The 26,114-nt window shown below is 43.3% G+C and overlaps 1 protein-coding gene across 1 annotated transcript in view; it reads right to left on the minus strand.

The window, feature by feature from the left end:
* epha8 (eph receptor A8) overlaps positions 1-26,114 on the minus strand; it is a 119,089-nt gene that overhangs the window by 1,567 nt on the left and 91,408 nt on the right. The window contains exons 6-18 of the mRNA XM_090205752.1: positions 8,242-8,397; positions 7,601-8,005; positions 7,238-7,362; positions 6,594-6,756; positions 5,813-5,987; positions 4,419-4,486; positions 3,861-3,986; positions 2,646-2,831; positions 2,394-2,455; positions 1,601-1,810; positions 1,298-1,447; positions 912-1,102; positions 38-196 (exon numbers count right to left, since the gene is read on the minus strand). Of these exons, the coding sequence (XP_090061878.1) occupies positions 38-196; positions 912-1,102; positions 1,298-1,447; positions 1,601-1,810; positions 2,394-2,455; positions 2,646-2,831; positions 3,861-3,986; positions 4,419-4,486; positions 5,813-5,987; positions 6,594-6,756; positions 7,238-7,362; positions 7,601-8,005; positions 8,242-8,397 (2,176 nt within the window). The remainder of the gene's footprint in view (positions 1-37; positions 197-911; positions 1,103-1,297; positions 1,448-1,600; positions 1,811-2,393; positions 2,456-2,645; positions 2,832-3,860; positions 3,987-4,418; positions 4,487-5,812; positions 5,988-6,593; positions 6,757-7,237; positions 7,363-7,600; positions 8,006-8,241; positions 8,398-26,114) is intronic.

Consider the following 26,114-nt stretch of genomic DNA (forward strand, 5'->3'; position numbering starts at 1 on the left):
TGTGGTGTCAGCGTGGAGCTGTGGCCTGACCCCTTACCCTTGGTTCATGCTTATGACGTGGCCCAAGGTCTGGTAGCCTCCTACAGCAAAGTGGTCCTTGTATCGGCCCATCTTGATGGTATCCAGCCACTCATCCACGGAACTACAGCTGCTGAAGTCTGGGATACTTCTGTCCATCATGGGAGGTGTGCCTAACCTGGGGGATAGAGAGAGACAGAGAGAAAAGAGGGCGAGAGAGAGCGAGAGACCGCGAGAGACAAAATGGAGTGAAAAAAAGTGAGAGAGAGAGAGAGAGGAGGAAGAAAAGGTGGTAGGAAAAAGATAGAGAAAAGGGAGAGCGGAGGCATGAGGAAAGAGAGAGAAGAAAAAAAGGGTCTTGAAATGCAATAGCAGCTAAGGCAGAAAATCAATAGCAGTTAAAATGATAGAGAAGAGGTGGCTGCTCTGATTGCAGGATGGCTGGTTTGGCTAGATTAATACAGGGAGAAATCCTTAACACCCCCCCTTCCCTCCATCTCCCCTTCTTCCTCCTGACATGCACCAGGGATCCGGGACCCGGGATCTGAACGGAGCGATTTAACACGGGTCCAACTCTAGCTTCAGCCGCTATTCTCTCTGCTCTCTGATTCCCAAACGATCAATGTCAATATCACAGGCTCTTATTTAACCGAGAGCGCGTCAATCAGAGATGAGCTTATTGGAAAACGAACACGGCCGTTCCTTGCTCCCCTAAGGCAACCCGTCTCCCTCGCGTCAGCCGGGGAAGTTTGGGGGAAACTTTGGGCTGTAACTTTATCCCACAGCTTATGTATGACAGATGAGCTGAGAGTGGATTTGCAGCCCTTTGTCCAGACAATGGCTCCCAAGCAATCTGTATTGCCCAGGCGATGGTGGCCTAGCAGCCTGCTCACCTGCACAGCGTGTCCATGGACTTAAGGTTCTCCGGGTTCCGGATAAGCTTGTCTAGAACCGTAACAATCTGGCAGAAGCGAGGCCTCTCGTTCCGGTCCTTCTGCCAGCAGTCCAGCATGAGAGTGTGTAGAGCACCTGGACAGCTCATTGGAGCAGGCAGCCTGTAGCCCTCCTCTACTGATTTTATCACCTACACACACACACACACACACACACACACACACACACACACACACACACACACACACACACACACACACACACACACACACACACACACACACACACACACACACACACACACACACACACACATATATATACAGGTATCATTACACACACATACAGTACATGTGTTTTTTGTGTGTGTGTCCACTGTACTCACATCTCGGTTGGTGAGGTTCCAGTATGGCCTCTCCCCGTATGACATCACTTCCCACATGACCACGCCGTAGCTCCACACGTCACTGGATGAGGAGAACTTCCTGTAGGCGATGGCCTCCGGTGCTGTCCAGCGGATCGGAATCTTACCACCCTGAAGGGAACAGCACCAGACTAGAGCCGACACTGGCATTTCACCACGGAATAGAAAACAGAACCTGAACTAGAGAACTAGGGCTACAACAGTATTAGAACCTAGTGCATATTAGAGTTTTAGAATGTAGCTATCATGAGAGTGTGAACTCACGCTGGTGGTGTATGCTGCATCAGGATCGTCCTCCAGGACTCTAGACAGGCCGAAGTCAGACACCTTACACACCAAGTTGCTGTTGACCAGGATGTTACGAGCTGCCAGGTCGCGGTGGATGTAGCCCAGGTCTGCCAGGTAGGTCATACCCGCAGCGATGCCACGCAGCACGCCCACCAACTGGATTATAGTGAACTGACCATCATGTCTCTGAGAGGAGGAAGGGGAGAGAGGAGAAGAACAGGGTTGAGATGTAGAGAAAGATTGTAGTATTCGTTACAGGCATATGGATTGAGATCTCTGATGTCAAGTCTTTCAAAAACATTTTTTTAATGTGTTCACAAGAGAAAGAAAGTGAGGGAATCTGATAGAAAGAGGGAAACTGTATGTGAAAAAGAGATGAAATCCAAAGAAAGCGTTGTTTTATTTATACTGCACATTTCAGACATGGAATGCAACGCAATGTGCTTCACAGGAAAATATACTGAACAAAAATATAAACGCAACATGCAACAATTTCAATGATTTTACTGAGTTACAGCTCACTTGAGGAAATCAGTCAATTGAAATGAATTCATTAGGCCTTAATCTATGGATTTCACATGACTGGGAATACAGATATGCATCTGTTGGTCACAGATACCTTTAAAAAATGGGCTTCAGGAATTCGTCATGGAATTTTTGTGAACATTTTGGGGATCTTTTATTTCAGCTCATGAGACATGGGACCAACACTTTACATGTTGCATTTAGATTTTTGTTCAGTATATATAAAAACAGAAAATCAACAAACCCTCAGGAAAGAGTCCAGAGATCCATTCTCCATGTACTCAGTGATGATCATGACTGGTTTACCTGGAGGAATGGAGGGATGGGAGTAAGGGAGTGTGGGGGAGGGAGTGAGGCAGGAACCACAGTAACTAAACAGGAGTAACTTACACCAGATAATTTACTTATTGCATTTAATTGAATTTAGCTGAAAATAAATGTAATTGCACCAAACTGGAAATGGAGTTGAATCAAATCAAAACAAATGGAATCTTACTGCGTGTTACCACTCCCTCCAGGTGGATGATGTTAGGGTGGTCAAACTGGGCCATGATTGATGCCTCAGCCAGAAATTCTCTCCTCTGCTTGTCACTGTATCCTGCCTTCAGCGTCTTCAGAGCCACCGGGATGTCTCTCTTCCCTGGGAGACGCATCCGCCCGTAACACACCTCCCCAAACTCACCTGGAGACACACACAAACACACACACAATTAAGGTTGAGATATAGTATATGCCTCCCTGACAACACTAGACGGATGTATCCATTGATTGAAAAATGTATTCAAACAAAAACAAACAAATATTTGGTCACTTAGAAATGTCCTTGTTTTTGAATGAAAAGCTATTTTTTTTGTCCATTAAAATAACATAACATTTATCAGAAATACAGTGTAGACGTTGTTAATGTGGTAAATGACTGTTGTAGCTGGAAACGGCTGATTTTTTTTATGGATAATCTACATACGAGTACAGAGGCCCATTATCAGCAACCATCACTCCTGTGTTCCAATGACATGTTGTGTTAGCTAATCCAAGTTTATCATTTTAAAAGGCTAATTGATCATTAGTAAACCCTTTTGCAATTATGTTAGCATAGCTGAAAACTGTTGTTCTGATTAAAGAAGCAACAAAACTGGCCTTCTTTAGACTAGTTGAATATCTGGAGCATCAGCTTTTGTGGGTTCAATTACAGGCTCAAAATTGCCAGAAACAAAGAACTTTCTTCTGAAACTCGTCAGTCTATTCTTGTTCTGAGAAATGAAGATGCGAGAAGAAACTGAAGATCTCGTTCAATGCTGTGTACAACGAAATACTGTCTACACTGTATTTCGGATCAATTTCATGTTATTTTAATGGACAAAAAAATGAGCTTTTCTTTCAAAATCAAGGACATTTCTAAGTGACCCCAAACTTTTGAATGGTAGTGTATGTACGGTATATTTCTCCTTTGTGCTCTGAAAAGTCCTGGAACATGTCATTACATGTCTTTCCCTTTCCTCTTCTGTGTCTTATCAACAACTGCCATTCTAAAGGTCATTGTTAACAGACGTGATTATGACGCCTGTGTGTTGCCATTTCCTGCTGTGCCAATATGATGTTAGTATTCCCTGTGTGTTTGATTGATAGCCCCATGCGACGCTCTGATTCCACTGTGCCATCCCTCTCCACTGCACACCTCAGCATTTACGTCAGCCAATGATTTTCAGTTTACCTGAGCCAATGATTTTCTCCAGTTTGATCCTGGAAGCTTCAATTTCTCTGGCAAACTCATGGACGGCCTGGCAGGGGTCCTCGTAGGTGTGTGGGTCGATGTAGAAACGTGCGTCGGGGAATGACACTAAAATAAACAACATTAGCATCTGGTCACATACCACTGGATGGAAACAATATGCTTCGCGTGAGTGAGTGATGAGTGAGTGATTGAGTGAGTGATTGAGTGAGTGATGAGTGAGTGATGAGTGAGTGATTGAGTGAGTGAGTGAGTGAGAGAGAGGGAGGGAGGGAGGGAGGGAGGGAGGGAGGGAGGGAGAGAGAGAGAGAGAGAGAGAGAGAGAGAGAGAGAATATGCCATTTAAAAGTATGAACTTGGATACCCACATAAGCTTTGCAAGCATCTCTCAGAGAGAGAGAGAGAGATCATTTCTACCTGAACAAATCTGAATCAAAAGGGAAGTGAACTGTGTACATTGAGGATGAACATTATTACCACTTGAGTGAAGACTAGGAAGGGAAATATAATAATAGACTAGTAATAATAATACAAACGCACCATGGCCATTCTGGTAGTGCATCTTCTCCTCATCAGAGTCCTGGAAGGCCTTGCTATAGCCACAATGTCTGTATCACAAACACACAGAAACATGTAAATGTCACTATGTTGTGATGCTGTTTTCTACTTTGTATTTCCAAGTCTTCTCTGGTGTATGGTTTATATAGAGCATCACATTGTATGTTAAAACTCTTCAGTCTTGTCATAGCAGTTAAATTCACTCTAAAAGGCCTTTTTCACATGTAAGTCTTCAGAATAGTTCAGAGTCTAGACACTTCTCACTGTTTTCCTCTCTTTCTGTCTTCCAGCTCCAAACCAACTCGGCTTGAAAATGTTAACAAGTTGGAAAAAGTTAAACGCAATTAAATCAATTATTTGTGGAAGAGTTGTAGAACTCAGAAGAGGGAATTGAAGGAGAGGGATATATATGTAAAACACATTTGCATTGTTACTTAACCAAAATGAATTGCCATTATAATTAAACTCACTGTTTAGAACACTGAGGTATAATAAGAACTGGAGACTGTGTCCAAAATGTCTGCCCGTTGTTTTCAAGGTAATCTACTCACTTTCACATATGCTGATTCACCCACCGTCTACTGTAAATCCGAGTTGCTTTTTGTTTCTACGTACCAACATCACATGTGCACTAGCGCACAGGGAGCAGCATGAGCAGCGACAACATCATTACGTCATCCAAAAACATGGCAGACATTTTTTTAATACAGTATCTTCGGCTGTGAGTGATGAACATTTATTTTTGCCTCAATTATTATGTTAATAATTAAATTGATATTTGGTGCACAAAGGTGATGACGAAAGTGACTTACTAGGAATTTTCTAATCTGACTTCTAATCTGTCTTTCTGGGGCGGGCGTCAGTTAAACTGCAGTACTGAGGCAAAACTGTAGGTGCAGTCGAAACCTTGCTTCTCGACAGGAACCCTGGCCCCTTGGTTTAGAATGACAAAACTCAACTGGGTCTGAACATTTCCTGCGCAGAAACTCTGTGAGATGACTTGACTTTCCACTGTAAACGCAGGCTGTAATCTAGAGTGAGAACTACTCTGTAGTAATTTAAACCATTAGTGGAACAACGTTAGAGAGATTATCTCCTTACGTTTCCTGTTTGATGGACATATCACAGTGCTGTTGGGGTTTGAGGTTGCAGACAGACACACCATGGAAACAGTTACCGTAGCATAAGAGCCTATGGGGTTTAGAGGTGATCATATGGACTTCAACGCATAAGGTTAGTGGACATCACAGGCAGATAAAGAACAACAAAGTAATGCTAATATAAACATTTACCCTACTACAAATGAATCCTATGGAGATGATGGTAACATTTACTTGAACCCTCCTTGAGGTAGTGTAAAAAGATATCCCACATACATATGTGAATGACGTAGAGTCAGAGAGGACTCGTCCACATCACGGGTTGTGGTGTAGTGTAAGAAAGGGTTGCCTTGCCGTTTCCTGCAGATGACGATGGCCAGGAAGGTGACGAGGCCAGAGACCAGGACCATACAGATCCAGATGATGGTCATAGTGTCGTAGCGCAGAGGAACTGGACACACAACAACACAACCAGTTAGTGTCAGAGTGAGAGACAAAGACAGTGTGTGTGAGTGTGTGTGTTAAAACGTGAAATGTGTGTGTGTGAGACTGCATGCGTGTGTGTGTGTGTTCTATGCTCTTTGAGGCTTGGATCAGCAGCAGGTTTCCTGACAGGGGTGACCCTCACACAAATCACAGATCAATAACATTAAGGGATTGTCTGAAGACTTCCTGGTCCCACTGACACTGACGGCTCTTTAACCAGTAGCATGCTGTGCTGTCTGGGTTAAATACAACTCCCCTGTGGCTGACAGGTTTACACAGTAGTCCACATATCTAACAACAGACACTTCTATCAAGCCTCTCTATAGTTACTAGGAATGTGTACAAATACTTGTGCATCACTGGGTGGGCCCGGGTGGGTCGTGCATCGCTGTGTGGGTCCAGGTGGGTCGTGCACCGCTGGGTGGGACCAGGTGGGTCGTGCATCACTCAAATAGGTGGTGTTGGGTGAGGTGCGTTTTCACCCATAGAAATCAATGTACTTTGAAACCTCAGTGTTTTGTTGTTTTATTGATGGTCACTGCTCCATGGTGCTCTTCTCTGATTATCTTACTTGCTTTCCCGGTCTGGATCTCCACGTTCTGGCTGAAGCGTCCGCAGCCTGCCGAGGTTCTGGCCCGGACCTGGAAGATGTACCTGGTACCGGGCTTCAGACCAGACACCCGGGCCGTAGTCCCCTTGGCCTTCAGGGTGGAGTAACTCTGCTGCTCCTTATCCTGGTGGAGGAGAGAGGTTAGGGAGGAGGAGAGGAGGGTAGGAAGGGGTGGAGCACAGGAGAGATGATAAAGGCTGGTTATACAAAGCTGTGTTTACATTCCTGACTAACATCCACCTTAGCAGTAACCCCGGGAGTTTGGCCAAATTAAGACATTAACACAGCAGCCACACTAATCTGTCTGTACTATCAAGATGTGTGTGTTCATGACATTATTACTTCACTCTATACACACTCCCCTGTCTCCAGGGACCACTCCGCTGTGTGGTGTGATGTGGTATTTACATATGCCCTGGTCTGGTGTGTGTGCCTCCTGTGCTGGTCAGATCACTCATACCCCATTAGCTGTGTGTCAGAGCATGCAGAACAACAAAGCAATTAGCTTGTCTCCCTCCGCTTTCAGGCTTACCCACACGCTCACTGTCACTTTCACCTATCAGCCCAGATCAGCCACACCCACACACAGTATTTATCTACTGTACCTTCTCGTAGTATTTGATGTCATACTCCAGTATGACTCCGTTGGGCTGGTCTGGTTCGTGCCACAGCAGAGTGACACTATTCTGACTTGCGTTCTCTTGACGAATCGCAATTACCTGGGATGGGGCTGAACAGGAAGCAAGAAAAAGGAAGTACACAACACATAAATTAATAGAGAACCAGAACAGACAGGGCAGCCCTACATGTAAACAGCAATAAAATCCAATAGAGATCATACAGGATAATGTAACCTACTGTAGCTGTTGAGATGTTGTTTTTAATTCTAGGTAAACTATTTATTTTCTATGTAAATTGACCTTCATGAGTAAAATGTTATGTAATAAATCCATACAGGTATCCCCTACCTGCCTGGTTCGTAGTGATGTTGACAGAGGCGAAGGGCGGCGGCTCATTGCTCAGATGAGTCACTGCATTCATCGCTAGGATGCGGAAGGTGTAGTTGGCGTGGGCAACCAGGTTTAGAACAGTCACCCAGGGTTCGGTCAGAGAGCTCTGCCGGGGAACGAACCGCACCGGTACCACACCGGCACGGTCCACTGTCACTCCACCCCCTCCTCCCATCCCCCCTCCACCACTGGTTGTCCCTGCTGTACAGTCCTCACACTGCCCCCCCTCCCCAGAACACTTCTGACAGAGCACACTGTACAGCAGGTCACTGCGACCCCCAGAGTCCAGCGGTCGCCCCCATTCCAGATTCACTGACGTCCCATTAACTGATGATATCACGTTTACTGGAGTTGTTGGGGGGCCTGGGGAGAGGAGAGATGGGAAGAGAAGAATTAGAATTAGAAGGGAGGAGAGAAAGTTACGTTTCCATATGTTTTTTTCTTGCCTATCACCTGAAAAAGTTGGAGGTGCTTCTATTACCTCGTTCAGAAATCAAAATAGTTATTACAGATAATTATGTCTAAATCACCCAGGGCATTCAGAGAGATAGGTGCAGGATGCAGCATGTAGGGGTGTTGTGTGTGTGTGTGTGACGTACGTGTGCAGGGTGCAGCAAGGGTGTCGGTGGGGGCTCTGTAATGACTGGAGTCACAGGGGCAGGAGAGGGCAGCTCTGGTCTCTGAGTGGCTTTGTAGAGGACACTTCCCACACAACCCATCACCTGCTACTGGCTTATAGAAACCCACCTCACACGCTGTATGGGGAGAGAGGAGGAGGGGAGCGGGGTGGAAAGAGAGAGAGAGGATATGCCATTTTAAAATATGCTTTGAAAATATCAGCTTTGGTCTACCACACTATTTCTAGAGCAACCCCAACAGTCAATATGTAATTGGAACCCTGCATAAAAGCCCTGACTTGAGAGGAGGGGGAGAAGAAAGTTAAGACTTTTTCACACACACATTTGGGCCAAAGAGGCTGTGCACTGTTGATACTCCCGTAGGGAACATTAGAATCTAGACCACGTTTCAACCTTATTCAGCACACGTACTACATATTCACTTTCAACTCTGCACTGATGAATAATACAGGCTCCTCTGATAAATATATTCTCTTTAGAATGCAGAAACAGGGTGTATGGAGCTGTGGAAACAGAAACTTTCTAATATATCTGGCAACATCATGGGTTCATCTTAACTGCCTCAGTAAAACATTTAAAAAGGTTTGGCAAAATGTCTCTTATAGGTTAAGGATGACCTTCGTATAACCTTATTTTGACCATTGGCTCCAATAAATAAATAGATCAAAACATGTGTATTACACATCAAAATGTAAAAACTTTGGTAGTGTAGTTGTATTGTTCTGCACTCAATGTTGTTGATGATATTTCTTTATGCCTTTCCATAATTTATGAGTCTCTAAATACGTCTTAAATTTCCAATGAACCCTGACATGTAAGAGTGTCAGTAGCATATTGATAGTGTATACCATCTGGATTACACACACACATACACACACGGACGCACGCACACACACACACACACACATATGGACGCACGCACATACACATTCAGACACACACACATACAGAGACACACACACTGTCTGGATCACAACCAGATTAAAAGGCAGGGGCTGATATCGCACCTCTCTTTCACCGTCAGTGTCCCCCAAGGAACCAGAAACTACTTCTATTTGCAATATTTATCCCAGACTGCTTTCTCTCCTCCCTTTTATCCCGTTAATCCCACCATCCCTTGATGTTTTTTGTGAAGCTCCTGAGTTGAAAAGCAGGTCAGGATAAACATCGGAACAGCTCGCTCATCAAGGAGGGAGGCTGCTGACACTTTGAAGTCTCTGACAGATTTACCAGCTAGCACACTCAGCAACACACACACACTCACACACACACACACACACACACACACACACACACACACACACACACACACACACACACACACACACACACACACACACACACACACACACACACACACACACACACACACACACATGCATACACAGTTAGCAAAAATGATAATGCTATACACATGACACACAGCACATGCACCCAATAACACAAATAATTCAACAAGTACAATTATAAACTTGGTAACACACACACAGATAAAGTAGAATTGAAAGGAGGGCTGGTGTGGATGACCCCTGATGACCTTTCAAACCTGACTCACATTGGTCTGGCACTCTGAATAAAGTGAGGAAATGAGAGAGAGAGAAGAGAAAGAGAACGAGAATGGAAAGACTAGAGACAGCGCACTGTGTGTGTGCGTGTGTGTGTGTGTGTGCGCGCGTGTGTGTGTGTGTGTGTGTATTGTGTGTGTGTATTGTTTGGCACATCAGAGCCTGTCAGCCCAGTGCTGCCGATGCAGGAGTATTTGCATTACAATGAATCTTAATGGCTGTGTGCTGGCTTTGTGTGCTGACCTTGATTTATTCTCAGTATAAGTGGGTAAATAAACAACACGGTATAGAAAGAGGAGTTGGGAAAGCAAATCACAGACTTGAGGAGACTGAGGGGGAACGGGACTGGAGGAGAGTCTTCAGTGCCACCTGGTCTTCTGGCAAATGGTCATAAAGTGCTTACTGACATACTGTACATAGCTTTAAACAACATTGAGTTAGTCAAAAGCTGGTGTGGCCAAACTCAAGCAATTTAGCCAGGCACATGTACATGCACGCTTTCTAGTTCTCTTCTGGGACCAAACAGCGGTAACTAATAAGCAGGTAATACTGCCATGCTGGTAGGAGTGATGGATGATTGTGTCAGTAAAGTCATGTGGAAATGGGCCACTGGTGTCTGGTGTGAATATCTCCAAACTCCAAACTCCTAGATGAGGCCTGTGTCCCACTCTCTGAGTTACTAATCTGACCCCATACTGGAGGCTTTAGAATGATACACTACACCCTCTACAGCTCTGGACACAAGTACTGTATTGCACTATATAGAATGGAGAGTCATTTTAAATACAGACATAGTCTCGAATGAGATGTCCCGCTTTCAATTTAGATAAGCCTTATTGATTCAATGACTGAATCTGTCTAGGTACTGCTCAGAGCCAAATGACTGTGGACAGCGGAATGGATGGAGGGATGGATGGATTGTTGGGGAGTGATAGAGAATGGATGGATGGGATTGTTTTCCCTCAATGGGGGTCAGTAAAGGACAAAGAAGCTGTGATCATATCATTAAAACACAACCATTTCACTCATACATTAATATAACAGGCGGTAGCACAAAAACATTCTGAAGATATTATATTTGAAGGTAGACTGGACCATAAAAAATAAATTGGGAGTCTTATTGAACTGGGGTGGCAGGTAGCCTAGTGGTTTGAGTGTTGGGCCAGTAACCGAAACGTTGCTAGATCGAATCCCTGAGCTGACAATGTAAAAATCTGCCCCTGAACAAGGCAGTTAACACACTGTTCCTAGACCGTCATTGTAAATAATAATTTGTTCTTATCTGACTTTCCTAGTTGAATAAAGGTAAAAAAATAAGATAATCTCTGTCAATTTGCTCATTATTTAAATGCTTTATCATTTTGGAATAAACATTAGATCGGGTAGAATTACAGTATATACTGAACATGCAGGTGTTGAAATTGCATTCTGGGTGGAAAACAAAACCAACACTATTCAAACAGTCCATTAATAACGTATACTATACGCTAGTGTTAGAAGCAATCGTGGCAGCAGTACTCTGACATCAGAGCATGACTTCATTTCACCAAGAGCTTTGCATTCCCTTGAAGAGAAATTACACATCTGAAATTGTCCAAGTGGAAAACATGTGTTTATCCCAGAGGCTGAAATATGACCAGAATATATCTGTAGAATCATTTCCCCAGCTAATTAAATGTCCTAAGTATAATAAACAGAAACACAATAAAACCAACAACTTAGAAAAAGGAGGAAAGAGAGAAACCTTTTTCTTTAAATGGCAACACAATTTTCAAAGAGTGAGAAAATGTACAGACATAATCTGATGCACAGGCCAGGAGAGTAGGCTACAGTAATTGCTGATAATAACCCATCCGATAACTCCTGCTTTCCCAGTAGGTTTAAATCAATGGCATTGATGAAGTCATCACAAAAAGAGTGCTACACAGATCTAAACGTGTTTTCCTTTGAAAACGCCTCGTAATTACAAATCAAACTAGACCAATGCATGGTGGGTAATGAGCATTAAACTGGTGTTAATTATCCGATTGAATGGCTGTCACCATTCAACCGTGCCTGATGGAAGAGAGAGTGGAGAGAGAGATGGGAGAGGGGTAACAGGAGAGAAAGAGAGAGAGAAAGGGGTAGAAGACCGAGAGAATGATACAAAGAAAGAGGTGAGGACAGTCAGAAAGAAAGGAGCGAGAGAGGTGCACAAGGAAGAGGAGGTTGAGGCGGAGAAAGAGAGAGAGAAACTGGCTAGTTTCAATACCTCACAAACAAAAGGAGACTTTCAAAGAAATGTAGGGAGAGAGAGTAGACTAATGCCTGAGGCACACAGCAGGCAAATAAGTGAGGGAGAAAGAGAGAAGAAGTGAGAGAGAAGCCTTTGTCTCCTCTTTTGAGTCTGTTTCATGACTCGCTGTGAAGCATCAGAGAGGAAATTAATCAAGTGTTTTTGATTATTAATTTAATTCAAAAGGACAAAGTGGGCTGTGAGAGATGGAACAAAGACAAGAAGCATGTACGTGTCACAGCTGCCTCAACTGAGCATAAAAACTTATATTCTATATATTAAGTCATATTCATTCAACATGACAGTCTTTGATAAACAGTCTGAGTCCAGAGCAGTCCAGTCTAAATAGAAATTCAGGTGGAAATGGATGCTGTGTCGCATTGTCTAGCTATTATCTATCTATTGCACACAGCTACTCCCCGTATATTAGTTTGACAGCCTCAAAAGTGAGCGTAGTACAGGAGTGGATGCAGTACAGCACAACCATGTACAGTTGAAGTCGGAAGTTTACATACACTTAGGTTGGAGTCATTAAAACTCATTTTTCAGCCACTCCACTCATTTCTTGTTAACAAACTATAGTTTTGGCAAGTCGGTTAGGACATCTACTTTGTGCATGACACAAGTCATTTTTACAGCAATTGTTTACAGACAGATTATTTAACTTATAATTCACTGTATCACAATTCCAATGGGTTAGAAGTTTACAAACACTGAGTTGACTGTGCCATTAAACAGCTTGGAACATTCAAGAAAATTATGTCATGGCTTTAGAAGCTTCTGATAGGCTAATTGACATCATTTGAGACAATTGGAGGTCTAACTGTGGATGTATTTCAAGGCCGACCTTCAAACTCAATGCCTCTTTGCATGACATCATGGTAAAATCAAAAGCAATCAGACAAGACCTCAGAAAAAAATTGTAGACCTCTACAAGTCTGGTTCATCATTGAGAGCAATTTCCAAACACCTGAAGGTACCTCTATCATCTGTACAAACAATAGTATGCAAGTATAAACACCATGGGACCACGCAGCCGTCATACTGCTCAGGAAGGAGACGTGTTCTGTCTCCTAGAGATGAACGTACTTTGGTGCGATAAGTGCAAATCATGGGCCAGAATTCATCCAACTTACTGTGGGAAGCTTTTGGGAGGCTACCTGAAAACGTTTGACCCAAGTTAAACAATTTAAAGGCAATGCTACCAAATACTAATTGAGTGTATGTAAACTTCTGACCCTCCGGGAATGTGATGAAAGAAATAAAAGCTGAAATAAATGTTTCTCTCTACTAATATTCTGACATATCACATTCTTAAAATAAAGTGGTGATCCTAACTGACCTAAGACAGGGTATTGTTACTAGGCTTAAATGTCAGGAATTGTGAAAAACTGAGTTTAAATGTATTTGGCTAAGGTGTATAATCTTCCGACTTCCACTGCATTTCAAAACCTCTCAGTACACGGCATCCTTGGTGAACCGTAGTTATTCATGCAGGTTTGAAATCATTAATTCCACTCAACACATATTTCAATGTCCATAAAGGGCAATGTGTACCTGTTGCAACCCAACTTTGTTTTGAAATAGAGATACAGAGAATATTCAAGGTGATATAGTGACAGTGACTGTCAAAATGTCACCCTCTATTTCTGTGATGATAGTGGGTGACTCACTTGTCCCCTGCCCTCCAAGTGTGATACAAATACAGCTCCATCGATCACATTTCAGCACACGCTCACACAGGCCATTTCAGCAGGCAGGGGTCTGAAAGAGGAGACAGCTCCTGTGCTCCCATCAGTTTAACTCAACACAGTAAAGTCAGGGCAGGAAATCATTTCATAAAGTTCTCTAACTCCCCCTAGACCCAGGCTGGCTGGCAGTGCCTCAGTGATGTCTTGTATCATGTTTTTGTACTGTCATCTTTAATAGCTGTTAGATTCAGGGCTGGACTTGGGTGGACAGTATTGTTTAGGCCAGAGGTGGCACACACTCCATTAATAATTTACCCACTACCAACCACTCTTTATGACCAGTGTGTGCATGTCCATCCTTTAATACGAGATATATTGAATCCAGACAGACAGAGACCTAGACCGACAGAGTATTAAACATTAATAACATGGACTTCACTGTCAGAGAACAACGGGGCTTTGTGTGTGTGTGTGTGTCTGCACTCTGAGTAAGCCCTGTTGCTTTGTGCCATGATCTGAAAGCCTATAGCTGTCCGTACCTGCTGAGGAGATACGTGCCTGACCAATCAGAATGGAAATTGGGGGGAAGTTTAAGTGACACGACGTTGCCTCCTCTGGTCCAGTTATGATTAATTCTGTTATTGCTGCTCTCTCTCTCTCTCTCTCCCTCTCACCCACTCTCCCTCTCTTCCTCTCTCCCTCTCTCTCTCTCTCTCCCCCCCTCTCTCTCTCCATCTCCCTCTCGCCCTCTCTCCCTCTCCCCCCCTCTCTCCCCCCTCTCTCTCTCTCGCCCTCTCTGTCTCTCTCTCTCTCTCTCTCTCTCTCTCTTTCTCTCTCTCTCTCTCTCTCTCTCTCTCTCTCTCTCCCCCCTCTCTCTCTCCTCCCTCTCTCTATCGCTCTCTCTCCCTCTCTCCCTCTCCCTCTCTTCTCCTCCTCACTTACACTGCTTATGTCACAATGGCCCAGCAGTGAGAATCTTTTAATCTCCTCATCCCAGTTTAAAATGTTGGCCATAAAATAAGCGTCACACTTCTAACAATGAGGACCAGACTAACAAACAAAGACGGCTAATTAGTCCTGGCAAAATAACAACATTCCCAACCATGACACACACAAGCACACACACAAACACACAGACACACGCCCTCCCAATGCCCCCTTCTCTCCTCTCGCTGCTAGCAGCTGCTGTGGTTATCAGTGAGAATGGTGATTGTTGTTGCTGTTTTTGTTTTCTTGTTGTTTTGTTTTTGCACAACCCAATCTGTCTAATGGGGGACTGCACAAATTGGTATTGGCATGTCTGTGATATGTGTTCGTGTGCGTGTGTGTATTTGAGAGTGTATTTGAGAGAGGGTGAGAGGGTGTGTTTGTTTGGGTGTTTGTTTGCATGAGTGAGTTTAGAGTTGAGGGTTGAATAATTCCAACCGAACTAATGGTATTTGATAGGTTTATGATTAAATAATGACAATTAATTGATGAAATAATAATTTCCTTCCTGGGAGTTCACATGGAGGCGGAACACAGTTTGTATCGTGATGAAAGACTCTCTCCAAGGAGATGTTGACAGCTACTTGAGATAATGAGATCATACTGTATGTGTGTGTGTTTGTGTGTACTCCCCTCCATGTGCATTAGAGAGTGATTTCCTGCCCCAAGGGCATCACTGTGTGTGTGGGAGTTTACGTGGCCATGTGTCAGCTAACTCAAAACAGAAGCACTGCTGATGATCACCAGTTGTTTACACGCTCACAGAAGGACACATCTAATTTGACAAGTTCATATTCCATTTCTCAGGAGATTTTTTTCAATTTGGGCTCGTATCATCGCAACTCTGCATTCCCCCTCCAGTTAATTTCGACAGTGATTATAACTATATGATACACTCAAGTGGACCTGAGCCAGAGAGTAATGAAGTTCTCACCTAATTATCTTTCGCTCTATCTATTACCTCATTTTAATGATCAGGTTTTAGGCCCTGGAAATACGACAACCATGATTATATCAGCCATTTATCTAATGTCCTCGTTTAGATTTTAGGGTAAAGTGAAGATCATAACAGATCGAACTAGCTTCCCAGTCTGGTCTCACAGAAAAACATGATATTTAACAGAAATCTGTGCCACTCCATTTAGTATATGTTACTTTACGATACGTTACATTACATTGAACAGACGTTACATATTACACTAAATCCGGGACACTCAAATTAGTATGATACGTTACGTTTGGTATGGACAGTAGGTCACTTAAGGTAAAACCCAAAGGCTGAGTGTTTGAATCTCATCATGGACAACTTTAGCATTTTAGCTAATTAACAACATAGCATATCATACTTAAGCAATTGAATGTGGCATATCATACTAAAGCAGTCGAACGTAGGTTATCATACTAAATGGGTAAATTGCAATCAAGACGTTGTAGGACGTATAGGATACCGCTATTACATTGGTAGGCCAATGTAATGTATCCTAACGTAAAGTAAGATATCATACCAAATGGAGTGGCATGAAGTTTTGTAAAATATAATACACTTTCCTCTGAGACCAAGTACAATTTAAAGTCCAATTTATCCTAAAAATATACAAATAGAGGTTATATTGTTCATCAGATCTGAAGATATTGCCACATTTGTCCGCTCTATCCTTTCTGTCAAGTATCAAGCGACTACTTATACAACAATAGTGCCCCTCTGATGTCCCACTCCCAGCTGACTGTCAGGTGTTCCCCTCTGGAAGGACCCCAGGGACCCAGAGGTGCTTCAGGTGCTCCACCTTGACTCCCTGTCAGAGCAGGGCACACACAGCTCTTTGCCTGCTGTCTGACAGACTTGAATGTGTGAGCGTGTGTGTGTGTGTGTGTGTGTGTGTGTGTGCTTTTGTGCATGTGTGAGTGTGCGTGAGAGAGAGAGAAAGAAAGAGACACAGAGGGAGGAAGGGAAATGTTGACAGGCCAGTGAAAGGACAGGCAATATGAAAGGCCCCCTCCAGGGGGATTCGATCGTCTTTGTTTGATGAATTTAATAAATAATAAATGCATATTAAATTCTCGTTGTTGACTCGCAGGTCCTTTCTGTGATATTTTCTACAGAGGCACATTGACAGATAACGATCACAATATGTGGCCAAGTGTCATACTGTCTCCCTCTTTCTGTCCTTTCTCTTTCCCTTTTCTTTCCACCACACCCTCGCTCTCTCCCTCTTTCTCCCTCTCTACCCTACAAGATCTCACGGTTTTACCAATTTGACTTCAGATTCCAACGTTTGTCTACGTTTCTCCAAAATGTAAAATGTTGAAGTTTCAACAGTTTAGTTTGAGATAGGGTTACGTTTACAACAGAAACAACTTGACTGTTAAGTTTAGGCATTAATTCCAAAATGGTTAAGGTTTGGGATAGCGTAAAAATAAAAAAACAGGAGCCGGAGCTCGTGGTTTAGTGCTCACCAGTGCCCCTAGTGGCTGGTTTTAATGTCATCTCCCAACGTCCTGGGTACCTGGACAGACGTTGCATTTCATTTTGGATCTTGAGCGTTCTCTCTCTCTCTCTCTCTCTCTCTCTCTCTCTCTCTCTCTCCCTCTCTCTCTCTCTCTCTCTCTCTGTGACAGGGATGAGATTGTGCTGACAGGAGAGTCAAACAATCCCTCAGTGTCTGAAGGAGCCAATAATTGTTGTCTGCTTAAGAGGGAGAGCTGCCAGCCGCTGTGACACTCACACACGCACTCACGCACACACACACACACAGAGAGAGAGAGAGAGAGGACTGAAAATGCAGTTCAGTCTGAGAGGAGCTGTCGGAATTGCCTGACAATTTATGTAAATATGAAAAATGAAATCTTTCACTATTATATTTTTAGGTCCCTTGGAAAGGGTAACCACATAAAGCATTACCAAAAAAAGGCATACTCGGAACGTATACAGACCCCTTGACTTTTCCCACATTTTGTTACGTTACAGTCTTTTTCTAAAATGGATTCAATCTACACTCAATATCACATAATGACAAATTGAAAACAAGTTTTTTGAATTTATAGCAAATATATTAAACATAAAAAACTGAAATACCTTATAATCATAAGTATTCAGACCCTTTGCTATGAGACTCGAAATTGAGATCAGGTGCATCCTGTTAACGTTGATCATCCTTGAGATGCTTCTACAACTTGTTGGAGTCCAGCTGTGGTAAATTTAATTGATTAAACATGATTTGGAAAGGCACCTACAGGTATAAGGAAGACGGTGCATGTCAGAGCAAAAACTAAAACACGAGGTAGTAGTAAATGTCCTTAGAGCTCCGAGAGAGGATTGTGTCAAGGCAGAGATGTGGGAAAGAGTACCAAAACATTTCTGCAGTATTGAAGGTCCCCAAGAACACACTGGCCTCTATCACTCAAGTTTGGCACCACCAAGACTCTTCCTAGACTAAGCAATCGGGGGAGAAGGGCCTTAGTCAAGGAGATGACCAAGAACCCGATGGTAACTCCAGAGTTCCTTTGAGCTCCAGAGTTCCTCTGTGGAGATGGAAGAACCAGACAGAAGCCACTCCTCAGTTAAAGGCACATGATAGCCTGCTTGGAATATGCCAAAGGGCAGCTGAAGGACTTTCAGACCATGAGAAACAAGATTCTCTGATCTGATGAAACCAAGATTGAGCTCTTTGGACTGAATACCAAGCGTCACGCCCGGAGGAAATCTGGCACCATTCGTGAAGCATGCATCATGCTGTGTGGATGTCTTTCAGCGGCAGGGACTGGGAGACTAGTCAGGATCGAGGGAAAAATGAACAAAGCAAAGTACAGAGAGATCATTAATGAAATCCTGCTCCAGAGCACTCAGGACTGGGGCGAAGGTTCACCTTTTAACAGGGCAACGACTCTGAATGTCCTTGAGTGGCCCAGCCAGAGCCTGGACTTGCACCCGATCAAATATCTCTGGAGGGACCTGAAAATAGCTGTGCAGCGATGCTCCCCAACCTGATAGAGCTTGAGAGGATCTGCAGAGAAAATGGGAGAAACTCCCCAAATACAGGTGTGAAGCTTGTAATGTTATACCCAAGTAGACTCGAGGCTGTAATCTGCCAAAGGTGCTTCAACAAAGTACTGAGTAAAGGGTTTGAATACTTACGTAAATGTGATATACTGTATATATTAATTTTTGTACAAAAATGTAAAGAAATCTGTTTTTGCTTTGTCATTATGGCGTATTGTGTGTCAATTTTAGAGTAAGGCTGTAATGTCACGTAACAAAAGGTGGAAAAAGTCAAGGGGTTTGAATACTTTCTGAATGAACTGTATATAGAGTCCCAGTCAAAGGTTCGGACACACCTACTCATTCTAGGGCTTTTCTTTATTTTGACTATTTTCTACATTGTAGCGTAATAGTGGCGACATCAAAACTATGAAATAACAGATATGGAATCATGTAGAAACCCAAAAAGTGTTAAACAAATCAAAATATATTTTAAATTTGAGATTCTTCAAAGTAGCCATCCTTTGCCTTGATGACAGCTTTGCACACTCTTGACCTTGTCTCAACCAGCTTCATGAGGTAGTCAGTCACCTGGTATGTGTTTCAATTACAGTGCCTTGCGAAAGTATTCGGCCCCCTTGAACTTTGCGACCTTTTGCCACATTTCAGGCTTCAAACATAAAGATATAAAACTGTATTTTTTTGTGAAGAATCAACAACAAGTGGGACACAATCATGAAGTGGAACGACATTTATTGGATATTTCAAACTTTTTTAACAAATCAAAAACTGAAAAATTGGGCGTGCAAAATTATTCAGCCCCCTTAAGTTAATACTTTGTAGCGCCACCTTTTGCTGCGATTACAGCTGTAAGTCGCTTGGGGTATGTCTCTATCAGTTTTGCACATCAAGAGACTGACATTTTTTTCCCATTCCTCCTTGCAAAACAGCTCGAGCTCAGTGAGGTTGGATGGAGAGCATTTGTGAACAGCAGTTTTCAGTTCTTTCCACAGATTCTCGATTGGATTCAGGTCTGGACTTTGACTTGGCCATTCTAACACCTGGATATGTTTATTTTTGAACCATTCCATTGTAGATTTTGCTTTATGTTTTGGATCATTGTCTTGTTGGAAGACAAATCTCCGTCCCAGTCTCAGGTCTTTTGCAGACTACATCAGGTACGGCCAGGTCTTGGTAGATTTGCAGTGGTCTGGTACTCCTTCCATTTCAATATTATCGCTTGCACAGTGCTCCTTGGGATGTTTAAAGCTTGGGAAATCTTTTTGTATCCAAATCCGGCTTTAAACTTCTTCACAACAGTATCTCGGACCTGCCTGGTGTGTTCCTTGTTCTTCATGATGCTATCTGCGCTTTTAACGGACCTCTGAGACTATTACAGTGCAGGTGCATTTATACGGAGACTTGATTACACACAGGTGGATTGTATTTATCATCATTAGTCATTTAGGTCAACATTGGATCATTCAGAGATCCTCACTGAACTTCTGGAGAGAGTTTGCTGCACTGAAAGTAAAGGGGGCTGAATAAGTTTGCACGCCCAATTTTTCAGTTTTTGATTTGTTAAAAAAGTTTGAAATATCCAATAAATGTCGTTCCACTTCATGATTGTGTCCCACTTGTTGTTGATTCTTCACAAAAAAATACAGTTTTATATCTTTATGTTTGAAGACTGAAATGTGGCAAAAGGTCGCAAAGTTCAAGGTGGCCGAATACTTTCGCAAGGCATTGTAACAGGTGTGCCTTGTTAAAAGTTCATTTGTGGAATGTCTTTCCTTCTTAATAATGCAGTTGAGCAAATCAGTTGTATTGTGACAGGGTAGGGGTGGTATACAGAAGATAGCCCTATTTGGTAAAAGACCAAGTCCATATTATGGCAAGAACAGCTCAAACAAGCAAAGAGAAACGACAGTCCATCATTACTTGAAGACATGAAGGTCAGTCAATCCGGAACATTTCAAGAACTTTGAAAGTTTCTTCAAGTACATTCACAAAAACCATCAAGGGCTATGATGAAACTGGCTCTCATGAGGACCACCACAGGAAAGGGAGATCCAGAGTTACCTCTGCTGCAGAGGATATGTTCCGTAGAGATAACTGCACCTCAGAAATTGCAGCCCAAATAAATGCTTCACAGAGTTCAAGTAACAGACACATCTCAACATCAACTGTTCAGAGGAGACTGCGTGAATCAGGCCTTCATGGTCGAATTGCTGAATAAAAAATCTTGGCTAAAGGACACCAATAAGAAGAAGAGCATTGCTTGGGCCAAGAAACACGAGCAATGGACATTAGACCAGTGGAAATCTGTCCTTTTGTCTGATGAGTCCAAATGTTAGATTTTTCGTTCCAACCGCTGTGTCTTTGTGAGTTGCAGAGTAAGTGAAAGGATGATCTCTGCATGTGTGGTTCCCACCGTGAAGCATGGAGGAGGAGGTGTAATGGTGTGAAGGTCAGTCATGATGGGCTATTTGTAAGGGCTATTTGACCAAGAAGGAGATTGGTGGAGTGCTGCTTCAGATGACTTGGCCTCCACAATCATCCAACCTCAACCTAATTGAGATGGTTTGGGATGAGTTGGACTGCAGAGTGAAGGAAAAGCAGCCAACAAGTGTTCAGCATATTTGGGTACTCCTTCAAGATTTTTGGAAAAGCATTTCTCATGAAGCTGGTTGAGAGAATGACAAGAGTGTGCAAAGACATCATCAAGGCAAAGGGTGGCTTTATGGTTGTGTATATTTGTATTTGTTTTTAACAGTTGGTTAGTTACTACATGATTCCATATGTGTTATTTCATAGTTTTGATGCCTTCACTATTATTCTACAATGTAGAAAATAGTAAAAATAAAGAAAAACCCTTAAGTGATTAGGTGTGTCCAAACCTTTGACTGGGACTGTATATATTTATATTAAAAAGATACAAAATGAATAAGAAAATTCAGACACTTAAACTTCAAGGGCCGGTTTTCCAGATACATATTAAGCCTAGTCATGGACTAAAAAGCACTTTCAATGGAGATTTTCTATTGAGCTTGCTTTTTAGTCCAGCACTAGGTTTAATCTGTGTCTGAGAAACTGGCCCTAAATCAATGATGTATTGCCCTTATTTGGCAGTTACTTTAAACTCACATTGAAGGGATGCAGTCTGTAATGTTTTAAGCATTTAGCTCATTATCTGAATAGGCAATTGTTCTCCATAATCAATAGTTGAATTCTTTGGCCAGGCAAGCCTAGCCAGGATTGTTATTCTATATGCTAAATATTTCATTCAGCGAAGGGTCAATTGTACAGTATGTCCCTGTGTTCTGTTTCCTTATTAAATGAAGTTTTCCTAACTACAGTACTAACCCTCAGGGAAACCGGTATCCTTAGAAAAAAGGAAACTAGATGAAATTCCACAACACAGGATTTTTAAACAGATGGTGATCCACTAAAATAAGACCTCACCAATTAGATTCACTTAAAATATGTGAAGATATGTTTGTCTGAAATAGAAGATAATTTCACTGTTGCAGACATCATGCATTTTTTCACCATGTTTTCTGTCCAGCGTGGAAATCAGTGATGTGTGTACTTGATCTCTTTCATAGATTCATAGATCTAATGCCATGCCTGTCTGTGACAAACAAAAACACTCTCACAATGTGTTTACTATTGCAGTGAGCTAAACAACTGAGGTGGGCCGGTGGGAGGATAAGGATCTCTTGCTTTCTCTCACTCTGCCCCTTTCTTTCCCTCTCTCTCTCATTATCTCGTTCTCTCTTCCTCCGCTTTTTTGTCTGTCTCTCTCTCTCTCTCTCTCTCTCTCTGTCTGTTTCACTTTCTCTCTGTCTCTGTCTCTCTGTCGCTCTGTTTGTGTCTGTGTGTCTCCCCCCACCCTCTGTAACAAGGTCAGATAGGCTGGTTGACTTGAGTGAATGTAATCAGGCTAAGTGTGTGTGTCCCGTATCAGTGTGTCCTCAGTCGCTCTCTCTGTATCTCTCTCTATCTCTCTGTATGGGATTGAACCACTTTACTTCATTCTCCCCTAGCAGTCAAAAGCCCTGGGGCGGGCTTGCACACACACACACACACACACACACACACACACACACACACACACACACACACACACACACACACACACACTGCAGTGACATGCTCTATTTTGAATGTCACTTTTAGCGTGACAAGGGAGCTGTCGACCAGCCTTCTATATCGAAGTGAGGGATCCGTCTCTTCTCTCCTCTTCCATTCTCCTCTTTCTTCTCCCTCTATCTTTCTCTTCACCCTCTTCTATTTCCTCCCTGACACTTTTTTAGTGACATCACACAATCCTTCACGTAGAAGATCTCATGCACACACACATACATGGTGCATACAAACATACACACAGTTCATACTTTTCTCTTGTGCACGCACACATACTGCTTAACCACTTAACCCATCTCTCTCTCTGTCTCTCTGTCTCTGTCAATTCATTTAAGGCCTTTATTGGCATGGGAAACATATGTTTACATTGCCAAAGCAAGTGAAATAGATAATAAACAAAAGTAAAATAAACAAGAATAAATGTACCGTAAACATTACACTCACAAAAATTTAAAAAGAATAAAGACATTTCAAATGTCATATTATGGATTTATACAGTGTTTTAATGATGTGCAAATAGTGATGTGCAAAAAGGGAAAATAAATAAACATAAATATAGGTGGTATTTACAGTGGTGTTTGTTTTTCACTGGTTGCCCTTTTCTTGTGGCAACAGGTCACAGATTTGCTGCCGTGATGGCACACTGTGGTATTTCACCCAAAAGATATGGGATTTTTATCAAATTTGGATTTGTTTTGGAATTCTTTGTTGGTCTGTCTAATCTGAGGGAAATATGTGTCTCTAATACGGTCATACATTTGGCAGGAGGTTAGGAAGTGCAGCTCTGTTTCCACCTCATTTTGTGGGCAGTGAGCACACAGCCTGTCTTCTCTTGAGAGCCATGTCTGCCTTCGACGGCCTTTCTCAATAGCAAGGCTATGCTCACTGTGTCTGTACATAGTCAAAGCTTTCCCAAATGCTGCCACTGTGTACTCTCTGTTTATGGCCAAATACAATTCTAATTTGCTCTGTTTTTATGTAAAATTGTTTCCAATGTGTCAAGAAAATTATATTTTGGTTTTCTCATTTGGTTGGTGTTACGCCCTGATCGGTTTCACCTGTCCTTGTGCTTGTCTCCACCTCCTCCAGGTGTCGCTTATTTCCCCAGTGTATTTATCCCTGTGTTTCCTGTCTCTCTATGCCAGTTCGTCCTGTATGTTTCCAAGTCAACCAGCGTGTTCTTCCCGTGCGCCTGCTTTTCTATTCTCTTTTACTCGTGTTCCCGGTTTTAACCTTTGCCTGTTTGTCTGGACTCTATTCCCGCCTGCCTGACCATTCTGCCTGCCCTGACCTCGAGCCTGCCACACTGTATCTCCTGGACTCTGAACTGGTTTTGACCTTTTGCCTGTCCACGACCATTCTCTTGCCTTCCCCTTTTGGATTGTTAATAAACATCTTGGACTCTAACCGTCTGCATCTCGGTCTAGCCTTGTGCCTTAATAGTTGGGTCTAATTGTTTTGCTGTCCTGGGGCTCTGTGGGGTCTGTTTGTGAACAGAGCCCCAGGACTAGCTTGCTTAGGGGACTCTTCTCCAGGTTCATCTCTCTGTAGGTGATGCCTTTGTTATGAAAGGTTTGGGAATCACTTCATTTTAGGTGGTTGTAGAATTTAACATCTCTTTTCTGGATTTTGATAATTAGCGGGTATCTGCTTAATTCTGCTCTGCATGCATTATTTTGTGTTTAATGTTGTACACTGAGGATTTTTTGCAGAATTCTGAATGCAGTCTCAATTTGGTGTTTGTCGCAATTTGTGAATTCTTGGTTGGTGAGCGGACCCCAGACTTCACAATAATAAAGGGCAATGGGTTCTAAAACTGATGGCAACTGGACCTTTTTTGGAACACCATTATTTTTGTCTTACTGAGATTTAATGTCACGGCCCAGGTCTGACAGAATCTGTGCAGAAGATCTAGGTGCTGCTGTAGGCCTTCTTTGGTTGGGGACAGCAGCACTCATCAGCCAACAGTAGACTTTTGACTTGAGATTCTAGTAGAATGAGGCCAGGTGCTGCAGACTGTTCTAGTGCCCTTGCCAATTAATTTATATGTTGAAGAGGGTGGGCTTAAGCTGCATCCCGGTCTCACCCCATGGCCATGTGGAAAGAAATGGGTGTTTTTTTTGCCGTTGCAACGATGTGCCCTGAGAGTGTTACGGTGCGTGAATGAGGACCCAAAAGCGAATCAACTTAAACAGAGCTTCTTTAATTACCAAACATAGGTAGGCTCAGATGGACCGGCAGATTCCGACAGGACAGGACAAGGTTACAGCAAACATGACGACAGTCTGGTTCAGGCATGAATGACACAAACAAACAAGAATCCGACAAGGACAGGAGCAGAAACAGAGAGAGATATAGGGACCTAATCAGAGGGAAAAAAGGGAACAGGTGGGGAACGGGGTGAATGGGTAGTTAGAGGAGACAAGGGACAGCTGGGGGAAAGCGGGGGAGAAAAGGTAACCTAACACGACCAGCAGAGGGAGACAGGGTGAAGGGAAAGGACAGAGACAAGACAACATGACAGTACATGACAGTACCCCCCCACTCACCGAGCGCCTCCTGGCGCACTCGAGGAGGAAACCTGGCGGCAACGGAGGAAATCATCAATCAGCGCACGGTCCAGCACGTCCCGAGAGGGAACCCAACTCCTCTCCTCAGGACCGTACCCCTCCCAGTCAACTAGGTACTGATGACCACGGCCCCGAGGACGCATGTCCAAGATCTTACGGACCCTGTAGATAGGTGCGCCCTCGACAAGGATGGGGGGGAGGGGGGGAAGACGAGCGGGGGCGCGAAGAACGGGCTTAACACAGGAGACATGGAAGACCGGGTGGACGCGACGAAGATATCGCGGAAGAAGAAGTCGCACTGCGACAGGATTAATGACCTGAGAGATACGGAATGGACCAATGAACCGCGGGGTCAACTTGCGAGAAGCCGTCTTAAGGGGAAGGTTCTGAGTGGAGAGCCAAACTCTCTGACCGCGACAATACCTAGGGCTCTTAGTTCTACGCTTATTAGCAGCTCTCACAGTCTGCGCCCTATAACGGCAAAGTGCAGACCTGACCCTCTTCCAGGTGCGCTCGCAACGTTGGACAAAAGCCTGAGCGGAGGGGACGCTGGACTCGGCGAACTGAGATGAGAACAACGGAGGCTGGTACCCGAGGCTACTCTGAAAAGGAGATAGCCCG

The sequence above is a fragment of the Oncorhynchus mykiss genome, chromosome 17 (genome assembly GCF_057628025.1).
Source record: "Oncorhynchus mykiss isolate SJ-2025 chromosome 17, ASM5762802v1, whole genome shotgun sequence".
Taxonomy (NCBI): domain Eukaryota; kingdom Metazoa; phylum Chordata; class Actinopteri; order Salmoniformes; family Salmonidae; genus Oncorhynchus; species Oncorhynchus mykiss.